This window comes from Leopardus geoffroyi, chromosome A3, assembly GCF_018350155.1.
Source record: "Leopardus geoffroyi isolate Oge1 chromosome A3, O.geoffroyi_Oge1_pat1.0, whole genome shotgun sequence".
Classification (NCBI taxonomy): domain Eukaryota; kingdom Metazoa; phylum Chordata; class Mammalia; order Carnivora; family Felidae; genus Leopardus; species Leopardus geoffroyi.
The window spans coordinates 124020245-124039111 of NC_059336.1; the positions used below are offsets into that span (position 1 = coordinate 124020245).

At 35.2% G+C, this 18867-nt stretch overlaps 1 protein-coding gene across 1 annotated transcript in view; it reads right to left on the bottom strand.

Moving 5' to 3' along the window:
* The window catches only part of TDRD15 (tudor domain containing 15), a 28611-nt gene extending 15926 nt beyond the window's left edge, over nucleotides 1–12685 (bottom strand). Inside the window, exons 1-2 of the mRNA XM_045447602.1 lie at nucleotides 6469–12685; nucleotides 1768–1880 (exon numbers count right to left, since the gene is read on the bottom strand). Of these exons, the coding sequence (XP_045303558.1) occupies nucleotides 1822–1880; nucleotides 6469–12685 (6276 nt within the window). The 3' untranslated portion in view covers nucleotides 1768–1821. The remainder of the gene's footprint in view (nucleotides 1–1767; nucleotides 1881–6468) is intronic.
* Between the last annotated feature and the right edge of the window lie 6182 nt (nucleotides 12686–18867).

An 18867-nucleotide genomic window follows, 5' to 3' on the forward strand; every position in this document is an offset into this window, starting at 1 on the left:
TTTTAATATTGACTTATCTGTAAAATCTAATAAAACTTAATCCTAAGAAAATATAAATTTTAAGATGAATACGCTATTTGTTTTTGCTTGAAAGTACTCTGAATAACTATATTACTATACATCCTCCATGTTGTAATTTTACAGTATAACAAACTAGCTAATGTAGAACAAAAATAATAATGTAGCTCCATAAAAAAGAGGAAAATGGTTTTAAATTAAGCTCTTTTTATCTTAAAAGGAAACAATTTTAATCCTTTCTTCAGTTACTTTCTAGATTGGGCTTCTGTCTAATAAAAAATCAGTTAGGAATTAACTGAAACATAGTCTTGTAAAAACATTTTCTACAGTATTTAATAACATAAATGCTATAAATAAATTTGTGAAATTTTGTCTATTTCTAAACATAAAATACTGTACCTCAAGACACATAAATGAAATTAACAGAACTGTGAAAAACTGAAGAGGTATGAGGCCCTTCATGATAAAACTGGTACCAAAAAACACCCATTAATACTACTTTATCTTACTTTATTCATTTCTTTTAATTATCCAAATCATTAACTTTGCCATGTTTTATGGTAACAAAACAACAAAAGCAACCCAGTATTAAATAGTCACAGAAGTTGTATAAAGTGAATTCATTTTCTAATAGAAGTACTTTTCTAAATTGCACAAAACAATCTGTGAGATCTGGTGAGGTTTGGAGGAAAATTACACAAAAGTATTCAAAGAAATTTGATTACAAAGAGTAAATATTAAATTCTCTGCTCTAAAATAATCACAAGCCACAGATTAATTTGGAGCGTAAAAATATGAAGCCTCCCTGCACTGAATAAACTTTCAAGATACCCAACTTAAACTCCTATATATTCATAAACAACAGCATTTCTGGAAATTACTTCCTAACCTCAAAAAAATGACAGTATTAATACATTCAATATACATGTACAATGATAAACTTGATTCTCCATACCTAGCTTAGGAAATTTCTAAATTTCCCCAAATATTCTCTAAATCACCAAATCTCTAGTTCTTCAAAACTATTTGGTGGACACTGACTCTTAAGTACATTTGCATGATTTTATGGGTCTATCCTGGCACCAAAACAATACTCTAAATTTGCTCAATAAATGTTTACTTGAAAAATAAATTCTAATTCACAGTTAAATACACTGACAAAATATCTACCCCCCACCCAACCAAACAGCAGTGTTCTTGAATGGCACAAATATCTACAACTAATGAACAACCAAAAGTGTAAAACCAAATTTAAAAAAAGGTATGGCTGCAAAATAAAATGAAAGAAAAATCCCACTGTATGATCTAAAGAAAGGGAAGAATAGGATTAACTCTGACTTCTCTTCCATATCCTATTAGTAAGTGCCAGTCCTAAAAGCACCCATATTTTCCTGGGAATGCAGTCCTATAGCTTTAACTCTCTATGTATTTTCCATGATTTCAATGATGTCCCTACAAAGCAGCAACTGAAACAAAGGTTTCAGTCAGGAAAGACACTTGAAAAATACAGATAATGGTGAAATATTATCTAATGACTGTGGAAACACAAGCAAAGAATGGTTTATCAAATGTTTAAAATACTTTAGGAGTGAACCACATTTCCTAAGTAATCTTCTACAAACAAATCATCACAATTCCTGGTCACATAGAATTTCTGTAGCATTCTAATCATTGTCTCCTAGGGAAATAATGTTAACAATCTAGATGCCTTGAAGATACCTTTAATATTAGAAATTGTCATATGCTTACCACTTTTATTATATATTTGGAGCATCTACAACAAAACAGTAATTATTCGGTATCCTATGTATTATTTGTTGCCAGACTGATACATAGAGGATCTGAGCTTTCATCTCCCTTCACTGAAACACAAGCAAAAACAGTAATAATTAATATGCTGTAATATAATTTTCCAAGCATTATGGGTCTAATTCATAGTCAAGATTTTATTTTGAAAATACCTTCTATGAACAGAATTTTTTTAGTTAACAATTTCTAAAAGTCACAATTGAAAAAGGTAAAGGAGGAGTGAAGTATGGCATAATCAGATTACACATATACTATAATATATACATATAATTGTACATAACAACTGAAAAGATCTTTTCTTAAACAATCACTAATACATACCCATTTTGGAAAAAATACATAGAGCCTGTTCTAATCTTTATTTAGAACTATAATTATCTCAATCATAAATCCTATCTTCCAAATAGAAATTTAACTGATAACCTAACCATTGTACTATAGAGATATAGATATAGATATAGATAGATATACATATATAGATACACACACACACACACACACACACACACACTGCCCTACATATTTCAGTTTCTTGCAGAGCAGCATCAGAAATTTTTCAAATTGCAATTTCACAAAAGATTTACAAAACAAATACATTAGAGATTTATTGGGATGGCTGATAGTTCTAAAATTTCTGAGCACTTACTCTGCACCAGATACTAGTGAAAAGGTTTTACACATTTTAACTTATTCAGTCCTCACAAGAGGCCAAATGCATAGTTATTATTTCCATATTCCAGATGAAAAAACTGAGGCACAGCCATGTTAAAAAGCTTACCTACAGTTTCACAGTTAAGAAGGGATGAAGCAGGAATTCAAACTCAAGGAGCAAGGGGCCTCACTGACCTTACTTTTAAATACCATGCTACATCTGATGCAAGGGATTCATAAGTGTGTATCACCTACAAGTCTCGTATTTTCAAAATTCAGTCTAACATTTTACATGCCTGTCAGCCATTCCCCTTGGATGTCTAGGTGTATTATTTCAAATGTAAAACGTCAGACAAAATTCTCCTCTAAAGTTGGCTGCCATTCCAAATTTCTTTCAAAGGTGTCCTCCAGTTAAATAAGGAAGCATAGGAAGGTAGCACAAATCAACATAACGCAGTACTTCATTACCAAAGAGTGACTAGATACTTCTGTGCTTTTTGAAGGGTTATTACATTTAGTTCCCATAATTATCTATTCAAGGGCTTCCAGGAAAAACAAACAAGCAACAACAAAAACCTGCAAAAACATCCTGGGAAAAGACTAGTAACTTTTAAGAAAACAATCTGCAAACAAAAACAACTAGTTTGAATATTTTAATACTGATATGTTACAGTAGGGTGAAACTAGGGGAAAGTTAAGCCAATTTTCTAAACATAAGAGGCAGCAACTTCTATAATTAAAACAATACCTGGGCAAGGCAAAATAAATGTATTATACTTTGAGGTCATTTCTAACATCGTGGCATTTTTACTATATTTATTTCAAATTAAGTTTAGCACAGAATTGCTGTAATTCACTATGTATAGTCTGGCCTCCAAATACAGGAGGAATAGATTTTAAGACTTTTCACAAAGTCCAGAATTGTTTTCTCTCACAAAATAATTCAGAAAGTTATCCACAACCGTCTCTAAAACAGTGGTTCTCAACCTTCTCTGTACATTACAATCACCCAGGGGGTTTTAAAATCTTCATGGAGGCGGTAGCCTGACCAATTAAAACAATCTCAAAGTGAGACCCAGGCATCAGAATTTTTTAAAGCTTTCTTTCTTAATGTCAGTGCAAAGTATAAATTCAACAGCATGGCCATTAGAGCCACTTTTCCAGTTTCCTTAATAGCAATATTTGAAATTGTTGCCTAACTTCAACCAAGAACTAAAACCATTTTGCCCTAGATTCAAAGCACGTGCAGGCAATAGTAACAAACGGCAGTGGCTACTACACTACCACTGTTGGACGAGTAATCGGGGCTAGGAGTTTGGAGAGTACACAAGGCAATGAAACCACTTGATGTTTTCTTATTTTTTTGTTTTACATGGATCATGGCAAGTGTATTAGAAAATTCTTAGTCCATGAAACCATGGTTCTTGTATTTGTCTCACTCAAATTTATTATTTTTCCCTAGTGAAGATTTTTTAATTTAATGTTTGGTTCTTTGTTTTCATAATAGCTACTTTTACTTAATTCACTTACTGGTTCACTCTGTACTAGGAATGCAGGAGGTAGGATAGAGATGGGGACCAAGAGTGGGTTCTTAAGGAAAAACAAAGACGGTGGAAATAAACACATGTAAAGTAACAACAGAAGGTACAGAAGTGCCAAAGTGTATGGGCTGATGGTCAAAAGCTTATAGAAAACTCTTCCTCAAATATCTAACTCCTTACCAAAAGGCAGTATCAGTAATTAATAAAAGACTTTGGATGTGGAAACATCAGAGTTGCTAGTAAACAAGGAACTGAGATTTTTCTCTTTAGAGCCATTGGCAATTTACTTAATTTCCCTGAGCATCATTCATAAAATAGTGACAATAATTTGGGGGAGGGGTGCTTCTTCCCATTCCTGGGGTTTCCTTCCATGTACAAGTATTCACGGGTAAGGTATTCTCCTAGCCTAATACTCTGGTTTGTTCACTCCCTTACTTACACTTGGAGTAGGGCCATGCAGAAGGACAAAGGTATAGGTCAGTTTAGTCTCTTCCTCCTTCCCTCCCTTTCTTTTTTGGAGATAAACGCCTCAACCTGTACGTTTTACATGGGTAGACCCCCAATATGGAGAAATTCGCCTCTGTGGGTAAGTCTAAATTGTTGACTTGGTGTTGGTAAACCCCTTTCCCATTGATACAAACCCACATCCATCAATACTGGTTTGGGGTGGGTTTTTTTAACATTTTATTTTTTGAGAGACAGAGGCAGAGCACGAGCAGGGGAGAGGCAGAGAGAGAGGGAGACACAGAATCCAAAGCAGGCTCCACGCTCTAAGCTGTCAGCACAGAGCCCAATGTGGGGCTCAAACTCACGAATCGCGAGATCACCACCTGAGCCAAAGTCGGAAGCTGAACTGACTGAGCCACCCAGGTGCCCACTGGCTGTTTCGTTTTGTTTTTAATGTGATATTTTGCTCATCAATGGTTTCTCTCCTTGTCCATCTCTAAAATGGTTTAGAATTCAGGCAAAGAAAGGGGTACTAGTTATTGGACTCCATTTAAACCTTAATATCCACCTACTTCATAGAATTTGGTAAGCTTTAAAAGACATCATACATCAAAAAATCTTAGCACAGTACCTAGAACATAGTAAGCACTCTACCATAACTGCTAATAACAAAATACTCAAAAATAAGAGGACCAATTTTAAAGCCTTTATCAATTAACTATAAAACACCTCAATATGAATTCAAATGAAATACTCCTTCTAAAATACATCAATAAAAACAAGATCCCTCCCCTCATTGAAAGAATGTAACCAGCTATAATACTAGAGATAATATGGAATAATAGATTTATAGTTAGAACAAACATTCATTAAAAGCAGGGAACATTAGGGGCGCCTGGGTGGCGCAGTCGGTTAAGCGTCCGACTTCAGCCAGGTCACGATCTCGCGGTCCGTGAGTTCGAGCCCCGCGTCAGGCTCTGGGCTGATGGCTCAGAGCCTGGAGCCTGTTTCCGATTCTGTGTCTCCCTCTCTCTCTGCCCCTCCCCCGTTCATGCTCTGTCTCTCTCTGTCCCAAAAATAAATAAAGGTTGAAAAAAAAAATTTAAAAAAAAAAAAAAAGCAGGGAACATTAGGGGCGCCTGGGTGGCTCAGTTGGTTAAGTGGCTGACTTCAGCTCAGGTCATGATCTCGCGGTCCGTGAGTTCGAGCCCCACGTCGGGCTCTGTGCTGACAGCTCGGAGCCTGGAGCCCGTTTCAGATTCTGTGTGTCCCTCTCTCTGACCCTCCCCTATTCATGCTCTGTCTCTGTCTCAAAAATAAATAAACGTTAAAAAAAAAAAAAAAAACTTAAAATAAAAAAATATATAAAAAAATAAAAAAAAAAGCAGGGAACATTTATAGCCTACGAAATCCTCAGTAACTAATCCATACAGAAAATAAAATATAATGTGCATAAGCAAAATCAGATAACATAAAATATTAAAATATATTATAGAATCAGTTTGACATCTAAAAAATTTAAGAGGAAATATGTTCAAGTCAGTTTATACTATAAATTTAACTTTATTAGCAATATGCTAAAAGTACACTCAAAAAATCTAAATAAAGATATATTTCATCTGATAAACACATAACAGAAAATTGGTTCTCCAAAATGAGCTCAGGAGCTCACTAATAGCAAGATTTATTAAGTAGAGATCTATGGGCCTTTAGTTTTGTGAAACCCTTGAAACTATAAAATGTCATGTATGTGTACATGCACATATGGTTAAAAATTCTCTCCACTTTCATTACATTCTCAAAGGTTACCATTCAAAACAGGAAAATATCCTCAAGTATCTTTTTATAATTAAGTAATCACTCCCAGTTTATCCATTTATTGTCTAGTGAGCTTCTTGCACTATGATTTTTTCAATTTGGATAATCTTAACATATAATAAACTTTCAAGGAATCAAAAACAATATACAAAAAAAAGCTGTTTTTTTTTAAATAGGTACCTACCTTTTAAGTGTTCCTCAGATATAATTTTTTCATTAACACACAGTGCTTTTATCCTTGTTCTCAAATCCATTGTGTTATTTTCTTGTATTTCTTCAGTTGGTAGTTTTTCAAAAATGTTTTCAATGAAATTAGTGTTATTCTTCAAATCATTCAGTAGTTCCCAAAATGAAGCTGCTGTACATGTATCAAATGTGACGGTACTTCGGGGATTATGTTTTCCAATGTCAGCCTTCCTCAGAGTTAAATTTCTAGAATATAATCGCATATTGCTTTTCCTTAAGTTCTTATAGACCTCTTTCTTTACGGTTTTCTCTTTTAGTTTTTGTTTCTCAGTGCATATACAGCTTGTATTTTCTCTTTTGTAACAATTTTGATCTAACAATGGGAAAACAGGCTTACTCTGTAATTGATACTGGATTTCAGTAGATCCACTAGTACTAACTCCATCATTAAGATGATCTGAATCTTTAGAATATACTGCAAAACCAGATACAACCAACATATCTGCCAAACTGTTTTTCTCATGAATGACATCTACTTCCAGTTTTGTTTCAAAATTATACCTCCTCAACTGAAAAACTAAGCCTGGTTTACTTAGCTGATCTTGAAAAAAGCTTTTGGTTTCTTCACTCCAATGCTTCCCCTTAGCAGGTAAGATACCACCTAAGATACAAGGATAACTTAACCTTGGTAAATTCAGAAGTTCCACAGGAACAACTTTGAGATTTTTTGTATCTGAATAAGGTATGTAAACAGAAAATCCATAGTCGATCAACACAAGTAGTAAAGACTGATTAGAGACTTCAGAAATTTCTACTCGATTCCACTGATCTTCCAGTTCATATTTGAACAAACAACTAGCACCAGGAAATATGCACTCTTGAGGCACTGTTTGTAAGTTTTCTGGTAGATCAGAAAGCAACACAAAGAGAGATTTCATTGTGTCAAAGAAATCTTCTAACTGAACACAGAAATCTGATGGATCAGAAATAGCAGTGGCAATACCAGAATACTGCTTTCCATTTTGGAGTTGGGCCCAAGTATATGATCTTATTGTACATGACACAGGAGACTTAGATTCCATATTAAAAATCGTTTCTGAAGATCTAAGTTTGTTTTCAACACGAACTGTATTTAAATTTAAATATTCAAAAAGTAACAGGCCATCTACCAAAATGTCTACTTCCCACACAGAGTCTAAATATTTCAGGAAAAGAATATTTATTTCCAGATGAGCAAATAAACACACAATAGACTCAAATGACCGTTTTCTAAAATTTTCAAACCAAATCCATTTACAAGCCACAGCTTGTCTTGGAATATTTCTTATTTCATTACTAAGCACCTTGGTATTACCTAAAGGTACTATTTCATACCTACCACGATCTACTAAAAAAACAAGCACTTTATCATCAACACACTTCTTTTCTACTTTTGATCGATACCATTGCAAGGTTTTTTTAGATTTTGCCAAGCACTCTAAGCCTTTTTTAATAGTTCCCATTGATAAAGGTTTTTTTACTTCTTTAGTGATTAATACTATTAAATCTGATAAGATTTTTTTATTTTTTGATAACTTCACATAAAATGTCCCACTTTTTGAGACATAAAGTATTTCAGCCTTTTCCAGTTGGCCAGGTTTTAACTCTTCAAAAGGAATATTACCCAGCTGTTGGTAGGGTGGTTGAAGGATCATAGAACCTTCATATTCATTTGATCTTCCTTTCTTAATTTCATTATCCTCACCAGAACTCACTTTTTGAGAGAAAACCGCTGGCATCTGCAATCCTGTTTGCTGAAGTTTTGAACATGCTGTCCATTTCAGTAGTTCATTAATAACAGATGTTCCATCACAAATGATATTTACTTCCCATTTCTGCTCATGCTTTTTCAAAAATTCACATGCAACTGTTTTGTTACTTACTCTTGATGCAAAATAATCCACAGTTTTACTGTCCCATTTTTCATCAGGCTCATTCCACTTGACTCCACTAAGAAAAGAATGGATTCCTAGCTGAGGAATTGTTAAGAATTCCCTCTGAAATTCATAAATTTTTGATGTGCTTATTACCTCAGTGTTACCATAGTCAATAAATTCCACTTCAAAAGAATTTCCTGGCAAATTTTTCTTAATGACTGCTCTGTAAATGGCATGGTCACCAGAGTATTCGGCAACTACAAGGTCTCCCACCACAGGCTTAACTGATTTTCTCTCTTTCACTATCTTTGTTCTTCTTTCATTTAAAGCATCTGCAAGTCTGATGATTACATTTTCATTATCAACAAGCTGAATATGGAAACTTGCTGGATTACTGACACTAGAAACATATCCTTTAACTTTGGCATTCAAGTAAATTTTGGGTTGAGGAAGATCCTTGATCTGTGGTCTAGTAAGATTATATGGGTTTTGAAAGTCTGCTTGATTTAATTCTTGGATAAAAGATGGTGATACAACCCTTACTGATTTCTGGCCCACATCATTTTCATCAAGAGTATGTGCAGATCCAGGGACAATTTTTACACCTTTATTTTTGAATCCATCACTCAAAGACTTCACTTTGTTTTTTGACACAGGTTCAATCTTAAAACAGGCCGATGGTTTCAAAAGCTTGGCATATGTACTTCTGGGATTCATTAACTGATCTGTTTTGCTTTCAGAATATGTTACTACATGAGTCTTATTTATATTATTGGGATAGTGGTTTTCTGTTTTGCCTTTCAAAGAAATAGTAAGTCTCTTATTCTCACTTATTTTATGCCCCTTTTCCACACAGGGTGCTTGATCACAATGTTTTTTCCCATAAGCATGAAGCAACATTTTAATTTTCTGATTTATATGTTGATATCCATCATATAATTCTACACCAAGCTGGCCATCTGACTCCCTGGACAATATTATTGCCCTTAATCGTTTTCCCAAAAAATTATCTTTAAACCAGCTATTGATTTCTGCTGGAACATCCACATCTCTAAGATCTGACAAAAAACACTTAATAGCTTGCATAGGTGTAAACAGCAACTCTGGAAACTGATCTGAAATGGCCTTCAATGTACTTTCTTCTACTAATTGCTTATTTCCAAAGTCCACAAAATAGACCAGAAAGTCAGTTAATGAATCTGTTGGCATTGTTAAAGCTCGATAAAAGAGACCATCCTCTACATACTTAGATATGCACAGTCTCGTTTTACTAGGATCATATTTTGGACAATTTTTGAGATTACTAATCTCTGTGATTTTTGTTTCTATCATCTCCAGGTCTTTATTATTTCTACTAAGTTGGCAATAAAACCTTCTGGGACTATATATGTGAGATATGTATATTTCTTCCTCACTTCCAATTTTTATGTTAAAGGAAGAGTAACAGTAACTGTAAAGACTAACTGAAGATGGGAATGGCTTTGATAATGTAGTATACTGTGCAGAGCCATGATTCATAAGAAATTCTTTTGCACTAGTAAGTGGAGATTGCAAATCCACTAAGTTACATAAAGAGTTTGGATGTGTAAGAACTAAGGCATAAATGGTGCAAGTCAATCCTTTAGATGAAGAAATAAAATTCCCAAAGTCTCTGCATGCTTCTCTTGTCCAACTGAATGATTTACAACTAATGGGTTCAACTAAATGATTAAGACTACATCTGAAGGCTTGGCCTTCTAACATAAGAAAATGTGGGTTAATAGCACAAAGATCTTTAATTAAAACTCTTTCCTGGTAACCATAATCAACAAATACTATGTCAAATTCTTTTCGTGATACTCGAGTCAAAACAGCAGCTCTATACCACTTCCCATCTTTGGAATACTTAGCAACACAAGCAATCTGCCCAATCTGATAAGGATCTGAATGAATGCTATAGTAATTCTGAATTTGTTCCATTAGTAAATTTAGGTCTTCTAACTTACATTGAAGCTGGCATGAGAAGTCACCTGGGCCACAATAAGAAGAACACTTAACTTCAAGGACTGTTCCTGGTTTAAACATATATTCTTTATAAGGTTGTGGTGACTCAGTCCCCACAGACAAGGTGAAAGGACTTTTTAAGTCTGAGAAATTAACAGCTGGGGTTTTTACCAAAGACAAGTTACTTTCTTTTAGCTTATTTGAATGGTAAAGTTTAGGTCCTTCGAGAAAGGCAGATAGGACTTTAATATTAACTTTGTTTTTAAATTTTAAATTTAACACTGAATATTCACTTGCAGATTTGGGATAACACTCTGGTTCTACTTCCCAATATTCTGCATATCCAGCTTGTAACATAAGAGGGACAACATCAGTATTTTCTGAGGCTTCAATACTCTGAATATTTACAATGTATTTGTCATCTTTTTTTGCTAGAACCTGCAGCAAAATTTCTTTGTTCAAGACAATTTTTTTAAAATAGTCAATTGATGCCTTCACCCATAAATCTTCAATAGGCAATATATGTGCAAGTGAACAGCACATGGCTAAGGCAGGCAACTCACAGAACTCTGGAAGCAAAACTTTTACATCAAAAAATGGTATGGAATCAGTATTTCCATAATCTAAAAAATAAACATTAATCTTACAGCCATTATTTTCAGTGATGACAGCTCTGTAAAAATGTCTATCCTTGCTGTATCTAGCACAACAAAATAATCCAGGTTCTGGATTTCTTAGAATCAGTTCACTATTTTCACACGAATCATAAAATTTGTTTATATTTTTCGTTATATCTTGAAGTTCATTCTGATGTTCATTAGTACGTACCCAGAAATTTGATGGGTTTAATACATATACTACAAAAGCTATATAAGCAGCCTCTATCTCCATCTCTACAGTTTTAATAGGAAAACCTACTTTCAAAGAGTTTTTATTTAGATAGTCTATTGACAATTCAGTATTTCCAACAAAACGCTCAACTGCAAAGCCATTTACATCAGCAGCACTACTCTCTTTAAACATACTAGAGATTTTTGACTCAGACACTGGACAGATTACTTGTGTGCCTACAGTCTTCAGCAGACACTTAGAATTAATTGTAGACTCCTGAGTTTGTAGTGTTACATAAAACAAATGTTCATCTTTATTGAACCAATCGATGTGTGCATATACTGTTTGTCCTAACAAGGCTTGTTTAAATACACTCAATTGAGATTTTCTGGCATCTCTATCTGGACTGTTTAAATATGTCAGAGAACATGGAAATGAAAATAATGGTACTAAAATAAAATCCTGTTTAAGTTTCTGTACGTGGATTGAAGGTATAGCCTCAGTACTGCCATAATCCATGAACCAAATTTTCACCTGATTGTTGGGCAAGAGCTGCTGAAGAATTCCTCTATACCACTGTCCATTTCTCCTTTTGGCAACACAAAGTAGTCCAAAGTTATCACATGTGGGACTACTTACTTGACCGATAGCATCATAATGCAAAGTCATACATGCTGTTAAATTTTCTAACTCTGGAATCCATTTAATTAGTTGACAATAAAATTTACTTGGGCTCAATGCAGAGGATACCTTTATACTTTCAATACTGCCTACTGACAAAGATGGCTGCAAATTATCCAGAACATGTTGAACATCAACTGGAGTATCATTCTTACTTAACAATTCAGGTCTTCTATGTTGTAGTAAATCGGGCATTTCTTGTGGGAATTCTTTTAACATTTCCACAATAAGACGAAATGAATCCCCATCAATAAGTCTGCCTAATTGTAACTCAAGAACCTGGGATATAATTTTTGGTACTTCCAGAAGAGTCCTTTGAAGAGGCAACACAGCTTGTACACAACCTTTCACTTGTAGTCCAACTAATGACTTAAAATAATTCAAAGCTTTAAGAGGCCATCTTTCCCCATTTGGTAGTATGTTGGCAAAAATACCAAATATTACCCGTGGTGGTAGCTCAAATAAGTTGCCACAGGCTGAAGCAACCTGTGTACTATCAACTCTTAGTTCTTCTCCGTGATCTATGAGGAGCACTGTATAGAGTTCATTTTTCTTTTCCATGACTCTTCCTCTCTGCCATTCTCCAGATACTCTTTCTTCCACCAAACAAAATTCATCAATGTCCACATTAGTTTTTACTTTTGGAATATGCTGAATTTCCCTCTGTAATATGTGGTAGTCAAACTCACATTCAGTATTATTTCTGCCTTGAAATTTCACTAGAATGTCCTTAGGAAAACATTCTATATGTGATATTGTCAGATCCATGTCTAAAAACATTGGTAACAGAGATGTGGAATCCATTTTCTAAAAAGCAAATAGTAAGTACTAATTAGCTTCTGCACAGGCAACTGTCACAACTAAATGAAATTTGCCACATAGAGACCTGAAACTAGCCTTATATAAATTTGGTATGTAGACATAAACCTTAAAATCATTATATGCCTGTATTTATCAAATTGAACATGTTGGTTAAAAAAAATTTCGTTAGACAAGATGGAGACAAAACATAACTTCACTGCCTTCTGCTTTTAAAAAAGTCTACTGAGGGGCGCCTGGGTGGCGCAGTCGGTTAAGCGTCTGACTTCAGCCAGGTCACGATCTCGCGGTCCGTGAGTTCGAGCCCCGCATCAGGCTCTGGGCTGATGGCTCAGAGCCTGGAGCCTGTTTCTGATTCTATGTCTCCCTCTCTCTCTGCCCCTCCCCCGTTCATGCTCTGTCTCTCTCTGTCCCAAAAATAAATAAACGTTGGGGAAAAAAAAAAAAAATTAAAAAAAAAAAAAAAAGTCTACTGAAATAACTGAGAACATGAAAAAATAGGAAATATGTATATATAATATATATTATAAATATATTTATTTTTATATATTTTATATGTAATATATAATATATATTATATAGCATACTATATATGCTATGTATATTATGTTATATATTTTATATATATTATATATTATATGTATGTATTATACATATATATATACACACATACATACAATCACTGGAAAAGACAGGAGTGCAATGTTTATTTTCTAGAAACTTAAGTTTCTACTAGATATTGGACAGATGTGGTGTAATAGAAGGAAGCCAAATAAAGTCCTCCTTCTACTCCTGTGAGAAAACTACCTTGCCTCATGCAGACTTCTTCTAACAACACAGAACTCAAAGGGGTAAATGCCACCAGCAAGGGCAGATGGTGAACCCACAGGACACATGATGTTTGCACTCCCCATTCTATCAATTAGTAACATTTGGACCCTATCAGCATCATTATACAACTCCCGGATACTTCTTTGATGGAGGGCAATAGGCTAAGTCCTAGACACCATTAAGGAAAGCCAGGCCTATTAAGACCCTAAGGCAGGTTAAGTAAATCCAGACCTTTTCCCTGGCATGGCTGGCCACAAAAAGTGTGGAAGGAAAAGAAATCTTTAGCCCAGAGGTAAAGCTGTAACTATGGCTCCAGCTAATTTTCTCTAGATTGTTACAATTCTAAAAATAGTAAAACAAATATTCAAGGATAAAATATTCCCCAAATTCAGGCAAGAACCAACAGTTACCGTGATAGGTCACAGCTCAGTTCAACTTCTACTTGACTTGGAGTTAACACTTCACAACTATCAATTTCTTTCCATGATGAGAAAAACATTGGACCTAACAAAAAAGAGAGCGAGAAAACCACTTAAAAGAAACCAAGGAAATGCTCCCCTAAGGAATAAATACGCTGAAGGAAACAGAAAAAAAATGCTTTTCAAAAGTCTGATTTGTTTTCAAAAGGCCAAAAGAGAGCACTACACTTTTATAGGACTAAGTAGTCATTAAGATGCAACAACTGAGATTACAAAGAAATACATGTAAGAAATTTAAGACTGCAATGGGGAAAGTGAACACACAATAAAGATAAATGGACTAGAATTTTGAGAGAAAGCCCAAAACTCAGAGGAAAAAGGTAAAAACATAAAAGAGAAACATATAGGACAAAAAAATAAAAATCTTATCCAAGTATAAATATGATCTCAAAGATAAACAGAAGCCCTTTCTAACCTTTAAAACCCAAGTCCAAAAATTGAAACAGGCCACTGCAAGGCTAGAGAAAGAGTTAAGATTTAGGAACATCTGGGTACAACTATGGTTTTTATTTCCTCCTAGATAATTAATTTGGAGGTAATCATCACGGTCTGCTCTATAAATTATAGCCTATGCTTATTTGATCCTGGAGTGTCTAGGAATAAAAGAATCAATGGGCAATACACTAAAGACTTTCATTAGAATAAACCAATAACAAGAATAAACTTTGTCTTCAGGACAAGAAAGGCCTTAAACCACCTTAAACCTTTAAAGTCACAGGCCTTTACCCAATTCCCAGACTTAAGTCAATTTATAGGCTTATTATTCCTCACATAAAGGGAAGACCAAGTACTCAAGAAAGGATCCTGTGCTAGAATACAAGAACATTCTTCCTGGCATGCACCCAAAGGGTGATGTGACCACTTACCTGAGAACATAGGAAAAGGAAAAAAATACTTGTCTTTCAGGAAACATACCACTCTTCAGGTATAAGAAGCAGATTTGCCAGGATGCCTTCATTAAATGAAGGCGTATATACAGTATAAGCCAAAGAAAGTCCAAACACACAAAGAAGTTGAATAGAATAAACTACCAGAAGCCTAACCCTCCCTCAAACAATACAAATGGCCTCATGTGGAGTTTCACAGCAGAAGGGAGGAGATAAAAAAAAAAAAAAAATCTGAGCCTGGTTTGCATATGCTCTCACCCAATGCCAGGAACATCTAGAAACAGATTGCTGAAGCACTTGGGGAGGCCTTGTCTGAGAAACAAATAGTCACAGTTGACAGAACTAACAGTACATCTACTTTGCCTGAAGAAATTGCTGGCCATAAGAATCTATGCTAATTCTGCAGGAGAAGACAGGATTTATTACAAAGAAATCTCAAGAGGAGAAAGGTGTTTGGGCCCCAAAGAACTGACACGTAAATTCATAGGTCCTGTGTGATGATTACCAAAGTGCACTACTTTGGGAAAGATTCTTGATCACGTAGACAGAATAACCTGTTCTGGGGGTGTCAATCTCTTTCACCTGCCTCTTCAATACTTGCTCAACAGGATCATGAAGAAAGTTTCCAATGTCACGGATAAAGCTCCTACCCTTGTGTTTCTGAAGGTCAAACTGTAACAATTCAGAGAAAATTACATGATTGGTTTTAAACAATGGTTCTATACAATGGACCTTTAAAGACCTAATTTAAATTAAGAAGTTCTACATCCAAACAATCTTTACTCAATATTCTATTCTTTAGACTATTACCATATTCACGGAAAGTACTTTTGTGTATACAAGATTAAGACATCAGGAAAGGAGTTTTATGAGATTCAATTGTGTGAGATTTGGGGAACTGTTTCTTAGAATCATACCAAATCTTTAAAGTGAGAGGGTTGAATTAGGACTTTCAAACTTTTTTTTTTTGGCAGAAACAGCAGCAAAAATCCTTCTTAACCTAATGTAAGATGCAGGAATAGAAAACATAAAACTTCTATAAACTGGATTCATAAGTGGTTTTCTAATAATTTCATAAATTGATACAATTATAAAACCAACAAATGATAACATTATCACTTGTCTGATAAGGCTATACATACATATAAAATAATTTGCCTTATTATCGTGTTTGATAGCACTGTACTGAGAAAATCAAGCTCAGACATATGTAATAATTCCACAACATATGATCAGATACAGACAGGCTCAGATAAAGAAATCTATACCTTAAATAATCAAATTTATCTGATGATGCTAATTAGTGCTTGTATCTGCTTTTAAATTTATCGTATTTTAATGTTTTCTTTTTTTAAAAGGCTATTTTTAAAAACTAAATTCAAAAGTTCAAACTTCTGAATTAAATTTAAAATTTCACAGCATCACAATTTCCGTAGGGTTTGTGGAAAATACTAACACTAAGAAAATAGATATGGAAAGCACTTTCCACTCTAGAATTCCCCAATTCTATAGAATAGATCTTACAGATGTCACTCTGACCATTTTGGCAACTGTCTTCTAGGAGTTCACATCCAGAAAGTCTAGACCAGTGGAACCTGATAGAAATATAGTTGATCCGGGGCGCCTGGGTGGCTCAGTCGGTTAAGCATCAGACTTCAGCTCAGGTCACTATCTCGTGGTCTGTGAGTTCGAGCCCCGAGTCAGGCTCTGAGCTGATGGCTCAGAGCCTGGAGCCTGTGTCTCCCTCTCTCTCTCTGCCCCTCCCCCATTCATGCTCTGTCTCTCTCTGTCCCAAAAATAAGTAAATATTAAAAAAAAATTAAAAAAAAATAAATATAGTTGATCCATATATGTAACTTTAAATTTTTAAGTTTTAAATCTTCTAAAAGAAATGTAAATGTCTTTCTTTGTATTAACAGCTCCTTATTATAACACTTTAATATTTTTAGAGGTTTTCAGTACATTAGTTTAACTGAGATTGTCACTTTTCATTTCAAAACAGTGAAGACAACCTGGGTGCCTAGGTGGCTCAATCAGTTGAGCATCTGACTTCAGCTCAGGCCATGATCTCACAGTCTGGGTTTGAGCCCCATGTTGGGCTCTGTGCTCACAGCTTAGAGCCTGGAACCTGTTTTGGATTCTGTCTCCCTCTCTCTCTGCCCCTCTTCAGCTTGCACGCGTGCTCTCTCTCTCTCAAAGTAAGTAAACTTAAAAAAAAAAAAACAGTGAAGATAAAAGGGATTCAGGAGCTTGAATTTAGGTTTTGATTCAGTCCAGTTCTCTACGTACACAACTCCCACTGTTTCACACTGCTCTTTCAACTAAATCACATAATTATGTACAAGAACTAAAAGTGAAAGACACAAATCCAAAAACATACAAATAAAAATAGGTAAAGCACCCTTGTGATAGAATCAGCTTACTAATTGTCCCTTTTTCAAAATTTAAGATCATTCTGATAAAACTCTGACTAGTACCCTGGCAAAGTTACCGTGTTGCAAAAGACTGGTTCAGATTAAGCATCTGTGCCCTGGTTCTCCTCCTCTCTTTTCAGATTGATTTCTAGATTCAGGTCTTTTAGGACACAGATGCAGTGGAAATAAAACAGTATTTTTTTTAATCTGCATATTTCAAACTCAGAGTTTCCATTTAACATTCTTTATTGAATTAGTCCTCAACCATGGCCCTTTTTTGTCCTACAGTAAATAAACATTTGGCAACGTCTAGAGATAGATTTGCTTGTCATAACTGGGCAGGGATGAGGGCAGGGGTAGCTACTGGCATGTAGCACATGTAAACCAGGTGCTAGGCATTATCACAGAATGCACAGAAGAGCCCCCCACAAAAAAGAACTCTGTTCCAGCCCAAAATGTCAATAGTGGGAAGGCTATGAAACATGGCTTTACTAAAAGCAAAACTACCAGACAGATAAAAGAATTTTTTAAAACTACCTAAAAGAATTAAGAGGAAATAGAAATTTTGTTTTGCTAAAGAAGGCTTTCAAGAGACAAAACCTAGTTAAACATGTATAAAATCACTGGCAAAAAAAATGAAGCTTGAACAAAAGTGAAATCAACATCATCTACCACATGTAAGATTTGCTCAGGCCAACTATCTTCAATCATCCTAGATTCCACTTTTTTGCATCCTACACACAACCCACCAGGAAATCCTACTGGGTTTATGCCCAAAGCACATTTAAAATACTATACACACACACACACACACACACACACTTTCTTCCATCTCTGCAGATACAGCCTAGATTGCTAACTTGTCTTCCTGCTTCTATCCTTAACCCTACCCGTCCATGATGATTCTCAGTATTGTAACCAGAATGACCTTTTTAAATCACTTAATCCTCACATCAACCTTGTGAGGTAAAGTGACATTTTTTTCTATTTTTGAGAGAAAGGAACACACGAGAGAGCAGGGAAGAGGGGCAGAGGGAAAGAGAGACAGACAATCTTAACCAGGCTACACGCTCAGCACAGAGCCTGGATGAAGACCTGAGCCGAAATCAAGAGTCAGACATTCAGCTGACTGAGCCACCCAGGTGCCCCTTCCTTTTTAATTTAAATTCTGGTTAGTTAATGTACACTGCAATATTGGTTTCAGGAGAATTTAGTGATTCATCACGTACATACAATACCCAGTGCTCATCACAAGTGTGCTCCTTAGTACCTGTTACCCATCTAGCCCATTTCGCACCCCACTCCCTCCATCAACTCATAGTTTGTTCTCTATCGTTAAAAGTCTCTTGTGGTTTGCTTCCATCTCTTCTTTCCCCCCCATATGTTCATCTGTTTTGTTTCTTAAATTCTACATGAGTGGGATCATAGGACCTGTCTAAAATATAGGATACCGCATGCACTACTATGTTCAAAAACCTCAGTAGCTATTTTCAAAGTGAAAACTAAAGCCATCAGAATGGCTTAGAAGGCCTACAACATGTAACCACTACCACCAG